The sequence below is a fragment of the Protopterus annectens genome, chromosome 14.part0 (genome assembly GCF_019279795.1).
Source record: "Protopterus annectens isolate FY-2018-M chromosome 14.part0, PAN1.0, whole genome shotgun sequence".
NCBI lineage: Eukaryota > Metazoa > Chordata > Ceratodontiformes > Protopteridae > Protopterus > Protopterus annectens.
Window position 1 is genome coordinate 1,026,630,794 of NC_056748.1, and position 25,187 is coordinate 1,026,655,980.

The window sequence follows — 25,187 nt, forward strand, 5'->3', positions numbered from 1 at the left end:
TAAAGATCTGGAATCCTTCTCAGTGGGAATGGGGTTTTTAGCAGAAGCGGCCTTAACGCCCTTAGGACCTTGAGAAATGGTTTCAGGGTCAGCAATAGGGTTCTTGAATAAAAACTGGTGGGAATCAGGAACCATATAGTATCTGTCTGGCTTAACAGGAGCTGGAGGAAAAGAGTCAGGAGTTAAGTTAGCCTCCGAAAAAGCATCATCCACAATATCCAAAATAGGAGGAATAGCCAGGGGCCTATGTTGGGGAAGAAGAAGAAAATCCCTTAGTCTTTTCTTAGATTCTGAGTACTCCTGTCCTTCCCAGTGGAAATGTTCCCTCATTTCATGCAAATTTTCCCCAAAAGAGAAATCCTCAGGGGGAGAAGCTGAAGGAATGCATTCCTCAGCATCAGAATCCTCATAAGGAGGGAAAGAATATTCCTGGTCAGAAGAAGAAACAGAAGAAACAGAAGCCTGATCAGAGGAGTCATAATAAACTACCTGCCTTGGCCTTTTATCTGGAGGGGGATGTGAACCCCTAATCATAGTAAGCAAGTCCTCCGCCATTTTAAGTAACTGTTTCTGAGACTTGGGAACCAGATCAGAAGAGTCCTGGGTTGCAGTCTTTGATTTGGAAGGAGTCTTTGCCTTTGTCTTTGGCTTTGCCTTTATAAGAAGCTGAGTAGGCCTAAAAACCCCCTCGGAAGCCGGTACCTGCACAGCGGCTCCGGACCCATCCGAAGGAGCATTGTCCGAAGGTCCAACTGAAATATTCAAAGGCCTAGTTGGCTCCTCGTGGGAGTCCTTTTCGGCTATCGGTCCCGAAATGGCCGACGACAGGGGCTGCAAAAGCGCCTCACTGACGACGGCCGAACCTGAAGCTGGCTCCGCTTGTGCGATATCGTCTGATTTGGACCTCGGAGGCCTGTCTTTGTCCTTGCGTCGTTTGTGAACTCCGGTAGCCGGAACCGTATCCGACGACATTTTGTAATTAAAATGCCTACCGAAGTAATGAAAAGCAAAATCGTACCTTTGTTTAATAGTACGTTGATTGAATCTAGCACAAAACCGACAACTAGCTACGTCGTGGTCAGGGCTTAAGCAAGGAATACAGTAAGAATGAAAATCCTTATGAGGTATTTGCTTCCCACATGAAATACAATTATTAACTTTTTCTGACATCGGACTGGAGCAAGAAAAAAGTTTCCCCAATGGGGTACTTAGCTTTGAGTAGGAGAAGAAAGTCTTCGGACTGAAGTTTGATTAGAAAGAATTGTCAGGAGTCAGCCGACCGGCACTTGCGAACTGCTAACACCGCACGGCAAGAAAGACTGGAGAACATGGAGTCGGCTGTCAGCTTTGTACTCCTGGCACTTTGACATCAGGGAGCATGGCTGAACAGCCGACGCCGGACCCAGACTTTGGGATTCTGGCCGACCGAGGACTGCCTGCCGGCAGGGGAGAACCCTACAGTCATGACTGCAACAGTGAAACACGATGAACATCTGGCTTTCCTGAAAATGGTGGTGAGGGTAGCCGCGACTCTCGGATCTGATGAAGGGATCGGAGCCGATGTTGGAATGGCCGGACCCAAAGGGACGGTATGCCCCGACCACAACAGAGCCGAAGACACACTCATCCCCTTGGATCCGACGCCCAACTCTCAGCTCCGAGAGCTCGGATCCGAAAGCGGATCTGACAGACTTCAGGGCATGGCCAGCGTCGATGCCGAAGGTACCATCGGCGCCGACCCCCTAACTCCGGGGCTCCTCGGATCCATACACTCCGAAATCCGATGGTGGATCGAAGAAGGAGCTATCGAGTGAAAAACGGAGCCAAACTCCATGCACCAGTGGGGGGGGCAGCAACACTCCCATCTACAGTTGAGTTTGTAGAAACCTTCGCATCATCCGGTTCATGTCTGCTTCAGAGATGCTCAGAGTCCATCTCGAGGATGCCACCGATGCAGGCCGGGAGGGCCGACGCAAAGTCGACCTCGAGGATGGTCTAGCCTCCTTCTCCGGCTTCGGATAAAAACGTGGTGAACGGAGCCGAGGAGAGGATGACCTAGTAACTTTAACAGGAGACAAAATCACCTTAGCGGGAAGGGCCGTTGGATCCAACTCAGCCTGCCACTTGCGGCCCTTCTCTCTATCTTTTTCCTTTTCTGTTTGTCTCCGTCTCCCTGTGTTTGTCTTTCATTCTATCTTTCTTGGCCTCTCTCGCTCTCTCCCTGTGGCAAGGTGGGAGGGTGAGTCTCGGACAGGGGAGGAGGGCCAGAAGGCTGGACAGCCACAGCCGTGGCTGGCGAAGAAGCTGTGGAAGAAGAAGAAGCAGAAGTTGATTCCACAGGTAGAAGATCCGCTAGAATCAACTTGTTCCTGCGATCCCGCAGGACTCGGTGGTTGAAGGCCGCACAGATTTTGCAGCCGGATGACAAATAAGGCACCCCCAAGCAAACAGAGTGTGACCATTGGCTGGCGACAGCTTGTGGCCAAACTCTGTGCACTTAGATAAAGTCACTTTCTGACTTTCCGACACAGTAAACGCACACAAACACGCACTCTTCGGGAGGGAAGGGGGGCCTACACTGACAGAAAGTTAACAACTTTCTAACTTACAAAATGCAAATATCTAGCGAGGAAAGAAACCCGTAATGAGAGATAAACTAATAATCATCTATACATATATCAAAGGGGTACACATAGACCAATACATTTCGAAAAACTCTGATAAATTTGCCTGGAGCTCAAAACTCCTGTGCTGAAAAAGCCGCGGCAAAAGAGCACTGGGGATTGGAAGGAGGTTGCAGTGTAGTATGGGTAGGGTGGAGGAGCTTGGAGCTCGGAACTTTTTGCTTGGTATGTTGCCGGCTCAGATCCATGTCGGATCCGAAACCCACAGGTTGCTGATCAAATGAAGTTAACTACTTCAGATCAGAAGTTAAATAACATTGAATTTAGTACCAAATTCTGTGCTACCAAATTGCTTATATTCTTTTCCAACCTCAATCCCTTCATCAGTTGGAATACTTGCTTACTTTTCATTCCTTTTTCAAATTCTGTATCATTTACCTATTTATAAGGGAAATGAAAAAAAAAACAAGTAAATAAAAGGATTATTCAACTTTAAATGCATGTGTACACATTGCTAACCAATTTTCTACCAAATTAGGCTTTCAATACAGTGTTTAATGTCTTCAGAGTTTCATTAAGAACTTACTGTTTCAGACAGAATCAACTGCTTTACTGACACACTACATCTGCTGGCTCCATCCTGTCCAGTTATCTAGTCAAAATCCACACCAGTACATTCATATCCAAGTATCCTACTCCTGTTATCCATAAGGAATCCCTTAATTACTTTCCCCTATACAGAGGGGATCAAGGCTAGTCTAAAGTTACTTGGTCACCTCCTTGTGTAATGGCAGAAATGTTGCTCTTTTTTCCAGCCCCAAGATACAACTCAGTGACATACCGAATATCTGTGGAATCCCTCACCAACCCACTGAGAAACGTAAAAGACTATCTAGCACGTCTGACTATCAGCATTGCAGTAGCTCACTGGTTAAGACAGGGTTCTAAGTTCCATTCGAACATGAGGTCACTGTCTGTGTGGAGTCTATGTTCTCCCTGTATCTGAATGTTTTTTTCCTGGGGGCTATGGTTCCCTCCTACTTCCAAAAAATAAGCAAATACACAGGCTACTCTAAACTATCCACTGCATTTACTCTTGCTATTGTGGCCTCTATGACTGCTTAAATGGTTCTAGGATGTCCTACTCACTAACCTGGTTAACAAATCAGTAAATTAAACTAAAAAAACCTTATCCCCTCTTACAGTAATCAGTTCAGTTATAACTACCTTCCTGATCCGCACACCCATCACTGCACTCGGTGCACTTTTGCCCAGTTTCCTTTCCCATGCTGGCATTACACCGTTCTTTCTCTGGTGAAGGATAATACAAAGAATTAGTTTTGAGTTTCTGCCTGATATTTGTCCCCTTTGTAACCCTTTCCATCTTTGACTAGGTCCCCAACTACTGTTGTAACTTTCCAAGCTTAACTTGCACATCTAAAAAATAACTTTTCTTCTGGTCTTTACTCCTGATTGTTAGGTCCTGCTCCATTCCTGCCTCAGCCTTATGTCCCCCCCCCCGGTACTTATTATTTTTAGCATCTCTGTAGACGTTCCCAGCTGCTTCCTCTTGTTTTTAATTGCTTATGTGTGCCATTCTTTTCTCTTAGTACTCAGCTTTAAACTTTTAGCGTACTAGCCTCTTCCTTCCCACTCCTTTTCTGGATGCCTCCAGTTATGCACTCCTATAGCTTCTCCACCCCTTGTATCCTCTGCTGTCTACAGTCACAACAGTCTACAATGTCTGCTCCCAGTAGCCCCTTACTTCAGTCTTGTTCCTTGTCCTTTTGGTCTTCTCTATAATACGGCCATTTCAGAGAAATGTTCATTCTTTAGCACTATGGCTTTCATGTCTACTTCACCAGTTCCATCTGTCTGCTCAAGCTCAGTACTACATACATTTTTTTTGTAGTGGCCACCTTGAAGTGTTGTTTAAAGCATGCCTAGTCTAAGACTTGCACAATCATATTTTTCCCTCACTGGGCATAAGGCCAAGATGTGGCTATCTGTGCCTAGAAAGTTTAAGTTCCTACAGTCGAATATTTTTTCCTGGTTAACCACCTCTTATACTACACATCATCCTCTCCTAACCCTTGTGTTCCACATGCGTGTGCCTGTATACAACGGCAGGCTACCTGTGATCGCTCTCTCAAATGAACTAAGTTCTGTGACGTGTCAACATCCACGGTTCAGCTTTGAGACTAATATTCTTCTGCATCTACATCAGCGATATTGACGACAACACCAAGGACCTCTGGATGACCAACTGTGTGATAAGTGCAAACTTGAAGCTGCCTTCACCTGACTAGGAGGCACTCATATCTGTAAGCACCTAACCCTCACAAATTCACTGTACCAGGAGTGTGGACTAAAACTGAACGATAAGAAAAGCAGTACTGTACTCTTCAAGAAACAACAGCTCCTTGTTCTACCACATAAGCAATATCCCCCTCAAAATAAATACTGACATTAAAGACATGGTTATAATTGTGGACAATGAACTCTCCTTTGACCACCATGTATCTGCTATCATTAGAAAATCTTTTCACTTGACCTAGCTATTTACTAAGCTCATAACCTCCACATCAGAAAAAATCACTGTCCCACTATATTTGTCTCTCTTCAAGCTCACACTGAATATAATTGTCCCTTTTAGCATGTTCCTGCCTAGAAATATTACTCACCAAGATAAAAACAAAATTCCTGGTATCAGCTACCAAAGTTACACATAATGATTTTAACCCCCCCCCCCCCCCCAGACACACACAGAATCCCCATCCTATGGAGCATTCCTCCTCTCACCCAATCTCCTTTAAGGACACAGGAAGCAAGAAGTAAGAATTACATTGATTAGGCTACAAATTGTCCACTGGACAGATTGTGTTGAATCTACCTGGTCTTTCCTCTTTCCAGTTTTTAAATTTCTTCCCCACATACATTACTACCCCTGAACTTATTTTTCAACCTTGCCTTGCCTTTAAATGCTGTATCTTGGTACCTGCATATCTCATTCATTTCTGGCACTATTGTAATGTATTGCATAATGCAACTCTTCTACATAGATTCTGTTCAAGAATACCAGGACTCCAGTGATGTCATTCTGATACATTACGCCAATATCAAATGCACTAACAAAATACTGAATAAAGAAACTTCTTTGCAAATAAACACATACCACTGCACAGCTTTTCACTGGATTATTTCCAGTATTAACAGTCCAGGCTGAATATTCTTATGGGTCATGAAAAGGAAATATAAGTAAACAAATAAAACAGTAATTAATTGTTGGAAATGGTGCTTTCATTGTTTCATAAAACACGACACCATTTGGATGTGACAAAACACTAGTTTGTGCCCATCATACTATACTCATCTAAGCAATTAATTATTATTTCTTAGATTTAGCTTGAAGTACTTCATTTGCTGCTTGTCTGCATTTATGTATTTTTATTGTTCTGAGTATAGTGTGAAAAAGATTAGTTATGTAAATATAAGTTGGGCTGCTAACCCTGCTAATGCTGTAGCAAAACTTACTGAAAATAAGTTAATGTTGCTCAGAATAACTTGCTGCACCTGAAAATCTGAAGCAAAAATAATGCAAATTCTTAACTTGCATAAATTCCAATTATATTCATATTATAAGCATCCTAATAAACACACACATTTTCCCAGACTCATATAAATGCAAAAATCCAAAGTAGCTGCATTCTGTGTAGTTCCTACATATAACTCGATTAATGGGTTGCTTAGTTAAGTAGCAAAAAAGTATATAATTATGTTACAGAAAGTCTGCTTATTATAATTTACATTATTTTGTAGTTTTTAACCATTTCAAGATAATAAAATTGACCTTTTTAGATCATGCAAAGAAATTAAAGCATTCACACACACACACACATTTTATATATATATATATATATATATATATATATATATATATATTTTTTTTTTTTTTTTGAGGTGAAGAAAGAGCACACACCGGAAGGGCTTCAAAGGATGGCTGCTGGATTACATATGATGGGTTAAACCCTGGTATGTGCAAAAGCAATGCACTTCTCAATACCTACTCCCTTTCAGAAGATGATGTACCCATTCCAGCAAAATGACTGAAAGACACAACCCCAAACACTTAACTGACAATTGCACAAATGTCATTAAGCAACATAAATGTTTACAATTAATGCACAGCATTTTCTCCAAATGTTCTGTGTTTAGGAGGGACGCCACAATTCTGACTCAAAATGAGACAGTAGTGAGAATTTTTCCCATGATCTTTGGCATTACCATGGTGAAGGTGATATTAGTCAATATACACAAATATGGGAGGCATTCATAAAGGTACCACAAAGCATACACCTTCCTGTAAACATCACAGTAACCTTTTTGCATTCAGCAACAGCCATAACATGGTGTTACACAGTGCGCTAGCACACAGTTGTGCAGCATCACAAAGGGCTGGCTACTCAGCCATGCTGAGTGCAAATAAGGCAGTCTGGGGGACAGCCATATTCGCACTAGCTACGTGCTCTCTCTCTCTCTCCTGAAAAAGCCACCAGGAAGGCAGCTACATCCTGAGCGATTCAAGAAAGCACTCAATTGTGTAGCTCACCATGGCTGACCCCATGGACGTGTTCAACTACAAAACATGAATACAGCAGGGACACAGGCATGAGGCGAGCCACTAGATACCATGGATCACTCTGCACTTGAGTACCACAATGGTACCCCTCAGCAGTACGGGGATAGGAGGTGGGGGACCACTAGATACCATGGATCACTCTGCACTTGAGTACCACAATGGTACCCTCAGCAGTACGGGGATAGGAGGTGGGGGACCACTAGATACCATGGATCATTATACATGCTACTGCCACAATGGCACTGACATCTGTATGGGGATCGGGGCTGGAGGGAGCCACTAGCTATCAAGGATTACACTACAGTTGCATGCTGTAAAAGCACCAACAGCAGTACAGGAATCGGGAATGGGAGGAAAACACTAGCCACCCTGGATTATCTTACATTAAGGTGTCATAACACCAACATCAGTATGGGGATCGGGGGTGGGATGAGGGAAAACACTAGTCACCAGGGAAATTACAGCTGTACAGCAATGGCACTTTTAATAGCATGGGGATCTTTGGAAGGGTGAACCACCAGGTAGGGGGAAGGAAGACAAGTCAGGGGCAGGTACTGGAATTACGGTGTGTGCATGTTTGTGTTTAAATGTGTATGTGGGAAAGGACTGAGGGAGGATGCCAACAACTACATGAGTAGCACTTAACTGTAACTATGTGCAGATCAGCAATGATCTGCATGTTGCTTTATTAACAGCAATTCAAAGACATGCAAATTAGAAGATGATGTCTTTCCTCATTAGAGTTAACATGTCTCTGAACTGCAAAATACAATGTTGTGGGAGGATAGCTTTGTAAACACGAGCCTTACAGTACATACCAAGTCCTTTCATAAATTCCCAGGATAGTTGCACAAATAATTTAGAGTTAGTTTGTCCTTTATGACAATCTCACACTATTTCAAGTGGTCACTTACATAGATTTCAGCCATGTGTACAATGTCTATTTCTTCCCCTTTCATAAGTGCCTGTACTTTGATCACTTTGTTTCCCCAAGCTGCATGCACAACAGATCACCCTGCAAACGTCCTTTCCTTTTACTTGACCAACTTGTCTATGCTGGATACTCGTTTCATCTTCTAATCCCCTAGTTCCACCGTTCATTTTCTTATTGGTCAAGCATGTATGTAAAAATACCTTGGAATTTAGGTAAAAGGTGTTCCCACTTGCTTGGAAGAGAGTCTAGGTGAGACTGGCAACTTATGGGGTGCTGCTGGGAATTCTGTGATTCTCACAACAAGCACAAAGACTCTAAATGACTATGTGCTAAAATGGGTACTTTTGAGTATGTCAAACCTGTCCTATGTATCAGCAATGTTATTAAATGTGAACAAGTTTACACTTTGCTTGATTTAAAAAAAAAAGTCCCTTATGCAATTATCTAATCTGAATGAACAACTGAGAATCAAATTAGATATAGCTCCTTCAATTTTAATCAACACATACAAGTACTAAAGGATGAAATCATGGCACTGGGAAAAAACTGGTCCTAAAGGTCAACAAAAAACATGTCCACCCAGCCTTGTAAATATTTTATTGCACAATATCCTAACTTTCAATGTACTTTTTGAAGGAAGACTAACCCTTACATGACATGTAAATTAGTGAAGCAAACTAGTCTAATAACGTGGCATTCAAGTGAAGACTTTACAAACATCAGAGTGACATTGGCAGCTCCCAGAGGTGGTGATGTGGCATTCAGCAATGGCCACTGTGGCTAGAGATAAGGTATGACAGTGAATGAAGCTCTGCTGCACTTCACCTTCAGTAAAATAGTCTGGATAAACAGGAGGGGAAGAAATGCATACTGAGAAAGGTAGTCTAATAGGAACTGAATGTACTGACCATATATGTGTTCCTAGCTCTCTTACTTATAAGAGTTTCATATTAATAGAGGCTACAAAAAAAGGCAGTAGAGGCTAGATAATTCACCAGAACAGCATGAGACTATAAGGAGGCCAAGAGAAACTATCAGGGTGTTTGAGACCTTAGGGATACGGATTACGGTCAAAGAAAGACGTTTGTAGCTTTGCTGCAAAGATGAAAAGACACAGTGCCACTTTTCTGGATAAAATAATAAGCTGAAACTGTCGACCTATATCCAGAGTAATTCATTTGTCAGAAAAGACCTGTCAAGTTTAGAAGACTGCTCTGACTTTTTGAGAATTATGCAGCGATTCATCTGAACAACCTCAGAGGACTGACCTGCCTTTTCTTGAGAATCAGTTGTTCAAAAACTACATGCCCAACTGCAACTCAAATTCACTGTTTACTCAAGACCACTATGCACTTTTTTAGGCAGTTTCTGCCTTCTCCATTGTTATGCATGCTCACAAGGGTTGTACCTAAACCCCCCCCCCCAACTCTGTTACTAGATTGTAAGCAATTTTTACTGACTGAATAGCTGTGATTGAAAAGATTATTTTCAGGTGATCTGCTGAAAATTATCTAAAAAGTAAGACCACACTTCAGGCATAGCTATGTACTTTATTGACATGAGAAAGAAGACTACCAGCTACTGACACTGACTGCAAGGACCCAATACATTTATCTTTTGAAAGTCCACTTTATAAATAGTTTAAGTACAACAGGACAGGTCACCAAGGCTATTCATGAACGAAAGCAATACATTCCTGCTTACAGAGCAGTGAATAGAGGAAAGTACTGAGGACTGTGTTTCTGAGGCAAAAGGTTTCTGATTTGTCCTGAATCTGATTAAGGTCCCACACCGTCTAAATTAGGTAGGATCACAGATGTGACATTTGGTGCAGAGGGTTAAGGCTGTGAGCTGTAGTTCCTGTGTAACAGGGTTCGATTACCTCAGCCCTTATTTGCCTACTGTGTGACCTTGGCAGCTCACTTAACCACACACTGCTCAGAGGTCACCCCTGAAAAGGGACTGTGTGCCCAGTGGGCCTACCTGGTTAAAATTGGGTACTATTATTACTACTATTATTATACTATTATAGATGATACTTTTAAAGATTAAACAAGATTAGTAGCTGGAAGTAGATGCTGACAAAGTGGCAGCCCCTTCAACAATCTAAGCTTGGATGTGACCATAAGTAGTTAGTTAACTAGACATGGGAATAGTGAAATTTCATACCAAAAAGGGATAGCAGCCTTTACTGTACAAATTCTCAAAGTATGTGTTCCAAAGCTGTCCCTAGGCAGCGGATGTTTTAACTACATGACCAAATGTGATAATCAGATGGAAATATATCAGCCAGCAATATCCTCTTTTCTCTGTGTAAAAGATACAAAATTATTCTATACTGGGTATGCCACATGAAAAGAGGGCATCCCTAATAACAGCCAGACATAAATGCGCACACACACACACACACACACACACACACACACACACACACACACACACACACACACACACACACACACACACACACACACACACACACGCGCGCTCATCTCTATACTGTACCACACTGTTCAATATAATGTAAGCACAGAAGGCATGCAGTGTAAAAACATATCCCAAATTCTAACTCTGCCCTCGCAGTAAGAAATAATAGTTGATATGAAATACCTTCATAACCTCTGCAATCCGTGGCCACTGACTAGGTGTTGGATCAGTTCCAGTTGGATTGTGGGCACAAGCATGAAGGACAACAATGGAAAATTCTGGAGCATTCTGAAAAAAACAAAACAAAAAAAACACATAAATGCCCATGCCATTCTGATGCACAGAACTGTCAAAATTTTATTTTATTCCTATGTGCTTACTTCTAGCTTTCTCTTGAGCTAAGCTTAGTGTAACCTTTTCTCAATAGACAAGTGGATACTGTAATTTACTTCCACAGGCCGGGACCATAAAATATTGTCCAGAAAGTTACTCAAACAAAATAACCAATCTCAGGAGCTACAGAAAATAAAGTTTGAAAACTTTGCTTCAGAAAATATGCTCCTTGAGCAAACTTAACCAACTCATTTCCAGAGAACCTTTCATAAACTACATACATGTATGTACACATTAAGCACACAAACACCTGCACCTTTCATTTTGTGTGTGTATGTATGTGCTCGTGCGAACACACACACACACACACACACACACACACACACACACACACACACACACACACACACACACACACACACACACACACACACACACCAAACAGTTACAGCTACTTTGTTTAATGAATAAATACACCTCAGATGTGCACTGTGAGCAAATGAACGAAAGAATAAATTATTGAATGCAAGGCATTACAATTCCTCAATGTCTCTTTACTTTCACTGATGTTTACGTATAATGCTTCATTACATCGCATAGTACCACTAATTGAACACTGTGGAGTAAGTCCATCTATAATGCCACACTTGAGAGTTTTGCACTTCTGTTTAATCTTTCTGTGCTGATAGCATGTTGTAGTCAGAACTCTCTCTCACTTACACTCTCATTTTCCCCCTCTCTCACACGTGTAAGTGAACACATACATACACACGTGCTTTTACCTTTTTCCTTTTACTTACTTTATATTAATTTTATGCTCATTAAACAGCAAAGTGCTGTTTAGAGAGCATAAAAAAAGGCAGATGTTTGCTTTTCTGATTGAGCTTCACAGCACCCTTTATACACTGCTGTGAAGTGGCAGACATGGTTTTCGGTGGACATTACGTGTACATTATTATCCTGCTGGAGAGCATTCATTTCCAGTTAGGGTGGTAATGTACAGGTTGCCCATTAATTAAATTGTTTTAAAAGGTATGACTCGTTACCTTAAAGAATGAAAGAGGGGAACAAAGAGAAAACCTATCTTTGTGAAGACCAAATATGGAGATTTGACAGAAAGCAAAACTTGCAATTCTGAAAATCTCCTGATGGAAACTTTTAGTTATGTACTCACCATAACTTCAGATGTTTGGGATCCATCTCGCCTACATTCTGACTGATGGGTTCGGAGCCGATCCCTCGGCTCCGACTCGGCACGCTTATGCCAAAGAGCGAAGTCTCTTATTGGCTGAGCTTACTATATCCCAGGATGCACCACTACCAGTCCCCCAGATCTAGTTTGTCCGCATACAAGCACACATACATACCCTGCTTATATAACATCGTCAGATGAAACAAGATAAAAACAGTAGAACTCAAAACCGTTCAATCTCTTCTGATCTCCAAGGCAGGGGGAAGGAGGGTGGGTATTAGGAATGGCGAGATGGATCCCAAACATCTGAAGTTATGGTGAGTACATAACTAAAAGATGTTATGTGATCCTATCTCGCCTACATTCTGACTGATGGGACAGCGTCCCTAGCACCTGAATCCTGGGTGGCTCACTGGAAAACACTCCTGAGTACCGTGGAACCAAATGATGCTCGTCCTTTAGATGCCACATCCAATTTGTAGTGGGAAATGAAAGTGTGCGGGTTGGACCAAGTAGCCGCAGCACAAATTTCCGATATAGCTAGCTTAGAATGAAAAGCTATAGACGTAGCCATAGCTCTGGTAGAATGAGCTTTGATAGATGTTGTAAGTTGCTTATTCGAAGAAGAATAAGCCTTAGTTATGCAATCTCTGATCCATTTTGAGATAGTAGCTTTTGTGATGGTTTGGCCCAATTTATTATCTGAGAAGGACACAAACAACTGGTCTGACTTACGAAGTTGCTGAGTCCTGTCCAAATAGAAGCGTAATTGCCTGTGAACATCCAATTTATGGAGAGTGTATTCTGCTTCATTGGAGAATTTCGGAAAGAAAACTGGTAGCTCTAGAGATTGTTGGAGACAGAAACTAGAACAGACCTTTGGGACAAAGGATGGATTAGGCCTAAGTGATACTCTATCCTTGTGGAAAATCAAGTATGGTGGCTTAATAGACAGGGCTTGAAGCTCTGAAACTCTTCTTGCAGAAGTAATTGCAACTAAGAATGCAGTTTTCCAAGATAGATATTTTAACTCGCATGTAGCAGCCGGTTCGAAAGGGGGAGATGTTAATGCGCGAAGCACCAAATCAAGATCCCACGGAGGTGCATGATGAAAAACTGGTGGTCTTAATAGGCTCGCACCTTTAATGAAAGTTTTGCATAGTCTGCTGCTCATCAAGGGAGGATCCATGGATTCGTGGAATTTAGAGATAGCCGCTAGTTGGACTTTAATAGTTGAGACAGAAGATCCCTGATTAAACAGGGATGTTAAGAATTTCAAAACTTCTGGGACAGGAGCAGTGATAGGGTCTAAACCCTTGAGTTGAGCCCAGATAGCAAACCTCTTCCACTTACTGAGGTACAATTTGTTAGTGGTGGGTTTGTGGGCGAAGATAAAATGTGAACAACTTCCGGGTCCAGTGTGTGCCTTCTAACTAAGGTCGGAAGTGGAGGAGCCAAGCTGTCAATTTCAAAGATTGCAGGGATTGATGCCGATGTCCCGACTGATGGATTAGCAAGTCCGGAATTAGGTCTAAGGTCCACGGATCGTCCACTGCATGCTTCTTCAGGTAAGGAAACCATATCTGACGAGGCCAGTATGGGGCAATCAGAATCATTGAAGACCCCAGTTGAGAAGCTTTTTGAATAACTTTGGGAAGAAGTGGAATTGGAGGAAAGGCATAAAGTAGCCCTGTTGGCCAAGGTTGTTGTAGAGCATCCATGGTTGGTACTCCCTGATGTGGGATCAAGGAGAAGAACCTTTGGCACTTGGTGTTTTGTGGAGTTGCAAAAAGGTCGCAGCATGGCGTCCCCCATCTCTTGAAAACCTGGGCTGCTACTGTGTGGTTTAGAGACCACTCGTGAGGAGAGAGAATTGTCCTGCTTAATTTGTCTGCCAATACATTTGACTTTCCCGGGATGTGGGTCGCTACCAAGAAGCGATTGGTAGCTACAGCCCATTCCCACACTCTCATGGCCTCTCTGCAAAGGGGGTATGATCTGGTCCCTCCTTGTTTGTTCAGATACCAAACCACCGACATGTTGTCTGTGTGGATGGCGATGGTGCCCTGAGGAAGAAACTTGTGTAAGGCTTGTAGGGATAGAAGTACAGCCCTCATCTCCAACACGTTGATGTGGAGAAGGGCTTCGTCTGGAAGCCAGGAGCCCTGAACTAGCCTGCCCAGACAATGCCCCCCCCACCCTATCTGGGAGGCATCTGTCGTCAGGGCAACCACTGGAGAGGGGAGAACAAAGGGTTTTCCTTGATCCAAGTTGGATGTCTGAAGCCACCAGCGTAGGTCCCTTTTGCATACTTCCGTAATCATGATGTGATGATTGAGGGGAAGATCCTGAAAGGACCATTGAGTTGACAAGAGCCACTGAAGAATCCTCATGTGTAATCTTGCTAGAGGAACTAAAAGAACCGTGGCAGACATTGAGCCTAAAACCTGTAGAACCATCCTGGCTGGGGCTTTGGATCTCGAGATTAGAGCCTGAACTTGGCCCTGTAAAGTTCGGATCCTTTCGGCAGGAAGAAAGACGCGCATCAATCTTGAGTCTATCTCTGCTCCTATAAACTTTATGCGTTGAGAGGGCAGCAAGACAGACTTTGACCAATTGAATGTAATCCCCAGGGAAACACCCAGGGAGATGGTGGCTTTGAGGTTGTTCATTAGTAGATGCCTGGTGGTGGCAGTCAGGAGCCAGTCGTCGAGGTAGGGAAACACTTGGAATCCAAGACTTCTCAGGTGAGCCGTCACTACTGCCAAACACTTGGTGAACACCCTGGGGGGCTGTGGTGAGACCAAAGGGCAGAGCGCAAAATTGGTAATGACTGACTCCCAGGCTGAAGCGCAGATACCTTCTGGACGCCTGATGTATCGGTATGTGATAATAGGCGTCCTTGAGGTCTATGGAGCACATCCAAACATCCTTCTCCAACAATGGGAGAATGGATTGTAACGTGACCATTCGGAATTTGGATTTCGTGACGGATTGGTTCAGTCTGCTGAGATCCAATATTGGCCTCAGGTCCCCTGTCTTTTTTGGCACTAAAAAGAACCTGGAGTAATTTCCTGATCCGATCTGGTCTGTGGGGAACGGTTGGATGACTCCTTTTTCTAGCAGCTTTAAAGCTTCTGCGGCTGCTATTTCCCTTTGACTGGGTGGTGGGTCCGGGATTCTTTTGGACGGTGGGGGTGAGTATGTGAATGGGATGGCGTAACCTCCGGCAATGATCCGAAGCACCCATCTGTCCTGAGTGATTGACTCCCAGGCTTTTAGGTGCTTGGCAACGACACCCGACCGGCCCCGGAGCAGCACAGGCGGGCAAACCCTCATGGCGTGTGGGAGGCTGAAGAGCCACGAAAGGACTCGCGGTCTCCAGAATTGCGGGGCCCTCTGCCGCCTCTGGGACGGCGTCTCCCTGAAAAATTTCCCCGTCCTCTGCCTCTGGGCCGGGAATCTTCCTGCTGTTGGGAGCAAAACTTCCGAGATTTGGAACCACATTTTCCCCCCTCCTTTAGCTTTGGGGTAAGGCCGAAAGGGAGTGGAATAACGGGCACCTACGGCAGATAAAGTTTTTCCCTCTTGCTCACAGCGGGTAAGGGTGTCTTTCACCTTGGGTCCAAACAATGAGGACCCATCAAAGGGAGCGTCGGCGAAGGAAGACTTGAAGGCCTCCGCAAATTGACACAAGCAGAGCCAGGCTTGTCTACGTAGAGCCACGCCTGTGCCTGCCGCTCTACCCCCTTCGCCGCATAGGAAATGAGCCTCATGGACGAGTTAGAAATTGACGTAAGGATAGCCAACTGAGAGCTAACCGACTGGGCTAGCTGCTCAGGTAGGTTACCCGAGAGGGAATCTGACAACTCCTTGACCAGATCCCTCTGAAGCCTGGTAAAATGTGCCAAATAATTCAGAGACCTTAAAGTAAAGGCCGCTGAAGTCAGGGTGCGCTTCCCGTACCTGTCCATACTCCTAGACTCCTTATTAGGAGGATGAACGGACGTTGAAGCCTCTGCCACGTCCTGTTGTGTAGCCGATGCCACCACCATGGCATCTACAGCCACGCCTTTAGTAAGGAACTCCTTCTCGGGGGGAGCAGACAAAAATTTATTTGGACGAGAAGGGACTGGTTCCACGGTATCTGGATGTTCCCACGCCCTTCGACAAACTAAATCCAGAAGCTCGTCGAAGGGCGGAGACACCCAGGAGGCGGAGGGCTGAGCCCCAAAGGCCTTGAGGAGCACTGATTCGTCCGCAGAGGGGGGTTTGGATATCCAGCCGCCTCGTTGTTCGAGGATCTCTAAGATGTCTGCAAATGAGACATCATCCGAGGACGACTTCGGGGACCCCTCTGCATCATCCATATCAGTGTCTGATGTAATAGACTCGGGGGAGTCCACGTGCTTCCTCTTGCACGATCTCTTCCTTGGGGGTTCCTCCGAAGACAACTCCGAAGAACCCTCAGGAGGAGGGGAACCCCCACTGGGGGTAACCTCAGGCCTCGGGGCTCCGCTGGCTACGGACAAGGGAACTGCCAAAGACCCAGTCTCCACGCCCAGGGAAGGTGCCGGTAAAGCCGGAGAGATGGCCGAAGAGGACTTGGCCAAGGCACTCCTCATGGCCCTGAAAGCCGGACCCCCAGAATCCTGGGAGTGTCCGGTCTCCGGAGCCGTGATAGCCGACGGAAGTCCTGCAGCCGAAGCACCGAGGGGGAGGCTCGGAACCGAAAGCATAGGTCCCGAAACATCACCCCCGGGTCCAGCCGAAGAAGTCCGCGTACCAAACTCGGACCCGAAGGCCCGGGTTGGAGTAAGGGTCGGAGCCGACTCTGAGATCTCCACCGGCTCCAACAGCACCTGCTCCGACGTGCCTGGGGTCGGAGGAGGAATGGCAATGGGGTGGGCCAAGGTAATCGGCTCCGAAGCCAACTGGGTCGGAACCGAAACAAATTTTTGGAACACTGGGGACTGGAACAGTCTTTGGAGCACCCTGTCTATATCAGAATCTGACATTCTCGAAGACCGAGAGGAAACAGAATGGGTTCGAGACGTCCTCTCCATCGGCCCCAAAGGGCTAGGGGACCGGCTCCGAGGCGACTCGATGAGTATCGGCGCCGAGGGAATACACACACCAGATTCCATCGGTGCCGAGGCGGACTTCGGCGCCGAGGAGGAAGTGTCTGAGCGGGCGACCCTTGTCGGCTCCGAGAGCAGCGGAGCCGACGAAGATGACCCGCCTCTCGATGCCCCAGCCATCGGCTCCGAAGCCAGAGGAGTCGATACTGGTGGCATCGAGGCAGACCGTTCCGACCTCGGCTCCGAAGTCTTTGGAGCCGAAGGAGAGGCCTGCCTATGTCTCTTGGCGGTCGGATCCGACGGACTGGTCGGAACCGACGCCCTTTTCTTTTTAGCCGGAGAAGGAGAGGATGCCAAGGCTTCTTCAAAGGAAGGTTTAATTAACCCCTTAAGAATCAATTTATTTTTCCTCTCCTGGAGGACCCTTGAGGAAAAAGCGTGACATACGCTGCACGACTCCTGCAAGTGTTTTGCCCCTAAACAATATACACAGAGCGAATGATCGTCTGTGATAGACATTTTGAAACCACATTTCGAACATTTTTTAAAGCCCGAAGGCCTAGGAGTTTGAGACATTATATTAAACAATTAAACAATTCCAGTAACTATGACAGGAAAGTAAACAACTAAGATTTACTGATGACAAACCTAAAAAAAATAGGCTTACAGTTATAGCTTAACGCAAACACTTCCTGTAAATGACAGGGAACTCTGAAACCCTGTAAAGTTTTAAAAGGGTTGACAGACCGGGAAGGCCCTGGATGAAGGGGGGGCCGAAATCAAACTCAACCCAATCACACACAACAAGTTTTCACAATCCAAACACACACAATATGAGCGTTAGCCGTTAAAACAGCTTTTGTGACAAAAAACAGCAAAAAACTGACAGAAAAGTTAGTTAATAATAACTACTCAGCCCAGCCAGCTCGAGACCACGTCTTCGCAGGGAAGCGGCAAACGAGATCTGGGGGACTGGTAGTGGTGCATCCTGGGATATAGTAAGCTCAGCCAATAAGAGACTTCGCTCTTTGGCATAAGCGTGCCGAGTCGGAGCCGAGGGATCGGCTCCGAACCCATCAGTCAGAATGTAGGCGAGATAGGATCACATAACATCATATTTTTGCAAAGAAAAAGATTTTCCAAAAGAGGCATCTTAAGGCTGGAAAATTTGCAGATTCAAAGGAAGCCATGATCGACTTTTTCTGCGTATAATACGAGCCCAACTGAATACATATTAGCCACAATAAAAAGTGCCATCATGGAAGCCTTCAGAATAACTCAACAAGGGCAAATAGTTAAAACATAGAAAATCCGTATATCCAGTAAAACCACCAACCAAGAAAGCAAAAAACTGGAACGAGGCTGACCACAAGGATAGAAATAGCGTGCAAAACTCTATTCCACGCTTTCATCAGAGACTCCATCAGAATACAGACCATTAAAACCACAGAGTTTAAATATCAGTTTAAACCAATGAAAATCCAAAAACAATTATATTCTTAAAAAAACAAAAACACTCCTAAAAACAATGTTTTAAAACCTAAGTAAATAATGTCTATTTATATAAACACACCCTCAGATTTTTTAAAAAACATTTAATATTGACAACATCGTTCATACCAGGTTCCTTATCAGAATTTAATTGTATTTGCCATAAGCCTTCTTTCTGCTCCAAACAGTTAAAACTGAGGCTTCTATGGAAGCCAGAAATAGTGCCAATTATACTTAAATGAAAGATGTGTGTGTGTGTTAGGTAATCAAGAACCAAAGGGAAAGGACTGATAAATGGATATTTCCTTTAGCAGTGATGCAAACAGAAAAACAAATCCATTTATCTCTGTATTGTGGGCGTGTGTATATGCATGTATGTATTTGTTTATGAGAAACCAATTTACTTTCAATCACATTGAAAAACAGGGATTACTAGTCACTAGAAGTTGTTGATAAGCCAAATGATTAGTTAAGGAGGCATAGTTGTGGACACAATTTGCCTGACTGAAGTTTCAGAATCTTGTTTGCTGACTTTTCCAGAAGAACAGATAGAACTACAGGCGCCACATCTGCTGGGACCAGTATGCCACTATCACAATTACTTTTCATTTGCTAAACTGTGGTTTCTGAATGAATATTATCATTAGATAACATGGGGAGAAAGTATATAGGAGGCCAGGGAGGCCATGGGGGGTTTCAATGTTTCTGGTGCTAGGGTGAGGGGGGATGACAGGTGCTATATCTGGTCTTGTACTATATCTCCCCACAGCTGCTACATCCATGGTGAGTGTCACCACTGGGGGTGGGTAACTGAAATGGACTGCCTGGAGAAATTGGCAAGATTCAACTACCATTCAAGCACTGACTATGCAGACTTGGTGAGGCACAGGATCCGTGATCTGCAACTACTAGACTCCAAATCTATAAGAGAAATCTCATAAGATGCCTATCATGAGGTATCACTGGAACTGCACCCTAAATAAAGATGGGTTGAGACTTTAGGCAACATTATAAAGAATGACAGCATGTGCTGAAAGGACAGAATTGTCTGCTGGAAGGTCTGTTCTATATGTTTTGTGTCTAGACTGCAGATGATGAATGGGAGCAGCTGAAAAAAAAAACAAGAATAGTTTACTGAAATCCCAAAAGATTGGAATAATAAAGTCACAGACTCCTAAGCAGTCAGTGGACTTTGAGCTATACATACATACATACATACATGCACACACACAAATGTTTCAAGCACGGGCATTAAAGCCCTTCTAGCTTGCCAATATGCCAAAACACTTGTTCCCATAATAAATGTCCAGGCTGTCCTTAAAAATATCTAAATTAGTACTTGCTTTAATGTAATTTGGTAGTCTGTTCCAAGCATCAGCTACTCTTGTCAGAGAACCATTTAGTACACTTCTCATTCCTATAGAATCTTCTATATAGGTTATCTGACCATTCTCTAGTACTTTTTGATAACCTCATAATTCCCAGAGGTAGTTTTCCCTAAATGCCCTATATACCTGAATAAGAGCTCCTCTTAAATATCTGTAAAAGACACTGTACAAGTTCAGATATTTTAGCCTTTCATAATAACTTAGATTTTCACATCCATGGATTCCCTTAGGATATTTCCGCTGCAATCTTTCCAGTTTATTCATGCTCGTTTTCATATAGGGTATCCGTATTGTTATTCCATACTCAAGTTTGGGTCTAATGTAACTAACAAACAATGACTTCATTCTGTTTGACTTCCTAGACTTTATAAATCTTTTTATACAACCTATAGTTCTATAACTTAAATGAGTCTACAGCTTCATCACTGTGTGCTGTATTAAATATTCACATTTCAGTTTATGGCTCCCAAATCTCATATGCTTAGTTTTTATGTATTTACCAACATATTATTCTCCTGTGCCCAAATGGTCAATTTAGTCAAATTATTTTGCAGACGTGCCTTATCTGTAACACTTGTAATCAGTTTAACCAATTTCAGGTCGTCAGCATATAGACTGTAGTACACCTCAGATGAAAAAGTAAGGTTTGAAAGATGCAATCTAAACAAGTAAGGCCTAGTACAGAGCCCTATGGGACACCTTGACTGTAACCAAGGATTTCACCTGTCCAGTTGGTGTGTGATACTTGCCATGTCCTATTTGTAAGTCATGCAGCTATCTATCTTATCAACAGTACATCAATACCTAGTTGTACTAATTCATTGATCAGTGTTTTGTGCATGACCCTGTCAAACGCTGAAGTTAAATCTATATAAAATCACATCACAGCACAATTTTTCATTCATAGCTACTATACTGTTATAGAACATCATGTTACAGGTGGTAATAGATCTATTTTCAACATATGCATGCTGATATATGGTTTCAAGTCCCAACCTATCCAGTTCTGACAATAACTTATCCAGTATTACCTACTCCATTATTTTTCTACAACATGAAAGTAGACTTAAGGGTCTATGTGATTCTGGGTTTGTCCTACTCCCCTTTACCTTAAAGGCATGTTTAATAAGTGCATGTCTCCAAGCTTGAGGAATCTCGCCATATTTATATGACCTAGTGAATAATAGATGTAATGGCAATGTATGTTTTTGCTTAAGTGTTCTCAGGTCATTGTTACTTATTCCATCTCCTCCCTGCACTTGGTTTGGATCCAGTTTGCACAGTTCTTTTTCAATATAATCTAATTTGATTCCAGTATCTGGTGTTACCTGGATGTTACTAGGACAAATTACCACCCCTTTTGTGGAGCCAAACTGTTTTGCATAAGATTTTGTAAATATATCTATAATCTTTTGTGTCTGAGAATAAATGTTAGAATCTGCACACAGTTTATCAATTTGTGTATCTTTACTCCTTCCACATCTTATGTATCCATAAAAAGGTTTCCTATTATACTCTATATCTTTATATAAATTTTCTTCAGATTTTTTCTTGATCTCGTCTAACACTATACTAAATCTGTTTGTCCAGCTCGTTTATTTCAGTTCAAAGTTGTAGTTCGACCTCTCTTCCATTTCTCATATTTTTTGTCTCTCACCTTAATCAGGTATCTTGTTCTTATGGAAATATACCCCCTGATGTCGCCTGCCTAGATCCTGATGTTAAACATTTTTTTGACGTTTTGCACTCAATTTCTGTTTCAAGACTTTTCACATTCCATCTGCAGTTTTTCCACTGAACACCTCACTCCAGTTAGTTTTATATAGTAACTGTTTTGCTTCCCTATAATCTGTAATTAACCTTCTGTGCATTGGCTTAGATTTCAGTTTGGCAGAATTATCTAGCAACAAATTAACCTTTATGACCCCATGATCACTGCACATCAATGGTGGTAAAACTTGACTTGAAGTTACAGTAATTTCTTTGGGAACACAAACAAAATCTAGTATATTCCGTCCCCTGGTAGGTTTTTTTTCAATCTGAAGCATTTGTTGTTCCCGAATATACTCGGTGAATAATTTCTTTACTAACGTTGTTGAATCAATATTATTCCAGTCTGTTTCTGGTAAATTTAAGTCCCCAGCTAATATTGTTCTTCCCTCTTGTGTTACATGTAAGAAATGTATGAATTCCTCTAGGTCATCTGCACTTGACTTTGGTGGTCTGTACACTTCAACAACTGTTATATGTTCCAGGGTTGTCTTTACAGTCACAGTTACACAGTCTATAGTATTGGTGCTATCACTGAACATGTAATAATCACACGTCTCATAGCTATCTTTAATCCCTATCATAACACCTCCACTTGATTTTTTTTGTTAGAATGTCTGTTACAGTAAAAACATTTATACCCTGACAGAACTAATTTACTGTCATTGTTCTTGAACCATGTTTCACAAACTATAAAAACATCAATCTTGTTGTTACATAGCAAATTTTCTACTAAAAAACTTTATTATTAATGCTCCTAGCATTAACAACCATCAGAGATGCATCAAATGTTGCTATCTGTGAACTGTTACATTTTGACCTGGCAAAAATCATGGCTAGTGTTTGTCAAATATTGCAAAACATCTGCTGCAAAAATTCTCTTCCCTGATCTAGACAAATCCACACCACCCTGTCTGAACACGTGTGCCCAAAAGAAGGCTTGGATGCTCTACATATTTCCATTTTTTAAAACAGGACATTTTTCCATGTAGGTGTTTATCCAAAAAAATCTTTTCATTCAAAGTGACCTGACCTATCCTTTCTATAGGTAATTTGTGAAAAATATGCCCTAACACCAGTACAAGCTATACTATCTAGGAGGGCTGTCAGTTCTAGACTAACAATCAGGGAATCTTTGTTGGTGACATCATTTGTACCAACATGAATAAAAACAGATCCATACTTCCTTACATTAAGGCATTCCAAGGCTTGTTTCACATCTTCTATTTTTGCTCCTGGCAAGCATAACACTACTCTATGTTCATTATAATCTCTGCAAATATAAGTATCAGTTCCTCTAATACCTGAATCTCCAATTACAAGAATATATTTGCTGACCATCTCTGAAGAATCTTCAGCTTCTAATACAGTCATTCCTTCGTAACAATTGATAGAGCAGAATAGATCTTCATCACTATTAGTCTTATTAATTCCACTGTTTTCATTGCATATTAAATTCTCATCCAGCTGGCACTGTAAATCCACAGCTTGAGCCATGTAGTCAGCATCTGTCTTTCTCTTCTTTTTTCTTACAGTAATGTTCTTCAATCCTTCCACATTCAGTTTTGATTTCTTCCTTTTCACCTGCCCCTTGCTTCCTTTCTACCTTTTCCATTGGAAAGGTGATGCCTTTTTCTATAAACTGAGGGTTTTCTGATGGACAGATATCTTCATTCCCTGTCACCAGTGTGTTGCATAACAAAGCAGTGTCCTTTTTACTATGTATTACCTTTCCTTTACAGTCATTAGTCGGTTTCTTTTTCTTCCTTGTTATTTGTTGAGAACTTCTTACTTTCTTTTTTGTTTCCTTCTAAACAAACCGGATCTTCAAATTGCTGAGTACTTGCATCCACAATTCCATAGTTCTCAGGGGCCTCATCATGTTTCATAGGAGTTGAATGTTCTTTGCAGAAAACAGATGCATCATTTCCTAAATCTGTTCTATTTGTTTTATGCCTAACATTATTTAGTTCATCAGTCCAGTCATCAATATATGCAACAACATTTCTCCAAGCCATGTAAAATTCACATGTGCAATCATCATCAAGTCAAGATTTGCTTCTAACAATGGTAAGCAAACCATCCAACTTTTGACACAAGGAACAAAGATCCCCAGTGTTATCAGCTGCTACCTTTAAATATGCATAACATTTATTATACTGTACAAGATACTTTTGCATTAGCGAATCGTTAATTGCATACTCATTTAAGGAATCCATATTCAGCTTTAATTGAATAAAATATTGCAAAGGAAAAAAATTACACAAAGTCAGTAGCAAAGAATGGAATGAAAGCAACTACAAGTCAGTCATCTAGATAAGGGAAAACCTTGATCAGCTGCTACAACAGACATGCACCTGACCACCAGGGGTCAGAAGTGACACCAAACAGGAGACTCTGCAACTGACAGTGACAGACTCGGACTTGAACTGAAGAAACTTCCTGGACTTCTTGGTGATTCTGATGTACAGATAGGTATCCTGGAGGTTCAAACAGCGCATTCAGTTTTATTTGCTTAAATAAAGAAGGAATAGCTCCACCATGATTATATGAAAGTTATAATTTGAAATACTTGAAAAAGCATGGTTAGAATTGTGAAAGTTTGCATGTAATATTGTTTTACTTTCATTATAAAGGTTTGTTGGAAAATGGCAGAACTGTGCTTTTTTGTACATATTGTACTTGTAAGTATATCTCCTTGACCTCTTGCAGCGTATTGTTCTTTTGCAGCTTTTAGAATAAAGGCATTTAAGCCACAGAAGTCTAAAACTGACCTGAAGTCCTTTTTGTTTTTGTACTAAAATGAAGCTGGAATAAAATCTTGACCATTTTTTCTCCAGTGGGACTTCCTGCATAGCTCGTATACAAAGCAGGCTTAAATGGTTCATTTTCATTTGTTTGCAATATGGTAAGATGTCTTGCAAGGATAAGAAGCTTGAGGCTGTGGCTATATAAAAGGGAAGCCTATAACCAAAAATGACCATCCTGATCCATCTGTATTTGGTGATTAGCATTCAAATGGGTAGATGGAAGGACAGTTGTCCTCAAACTGCACCAGAACAGGACAGTCAGGCAAGTCCTCAGTGTTGTTGCTGACAGCCTATGGACAGTCTATGTCTGCCTGATCATTGCTGAGGTTCTTTTCCTCTGGGGTCATGACCTCTCTGGACATTTCCCTGGAAATTAGAATTTTTTTCCATCTCATTGCTTATTTTGTTGTTTGTTGCACTTGACCTACATCTGTCATGGACTCCTCAATGTCCTGGAGAAGGAGCACAGAGACAAACAAAATGTGATGACCACAGCCA

General features: G+C 42.5%; 1 protein-coding gene across 1 annotated transcript in view; it reads right to left on the reverse strand.

Moving 5' to 3' along the window:
* Window positions 1-25,187, reverse strand: part of GOT1 (glutamic-oxaloacetic transaminase 1) — a gene marked incomplete in the record, with an annotated part of 256,257 nt that overhangs the window by 65,606 nt on the left and 165,464 nt on the right. Inside the window, 1 exon segment of the mRNA XM_044056832.1 lies at window positions 10,808-10,912. Within this exon segment, the coding sequence (XP_043912767.1) occupies window positions 10,808-10,912 (105 nt within the window).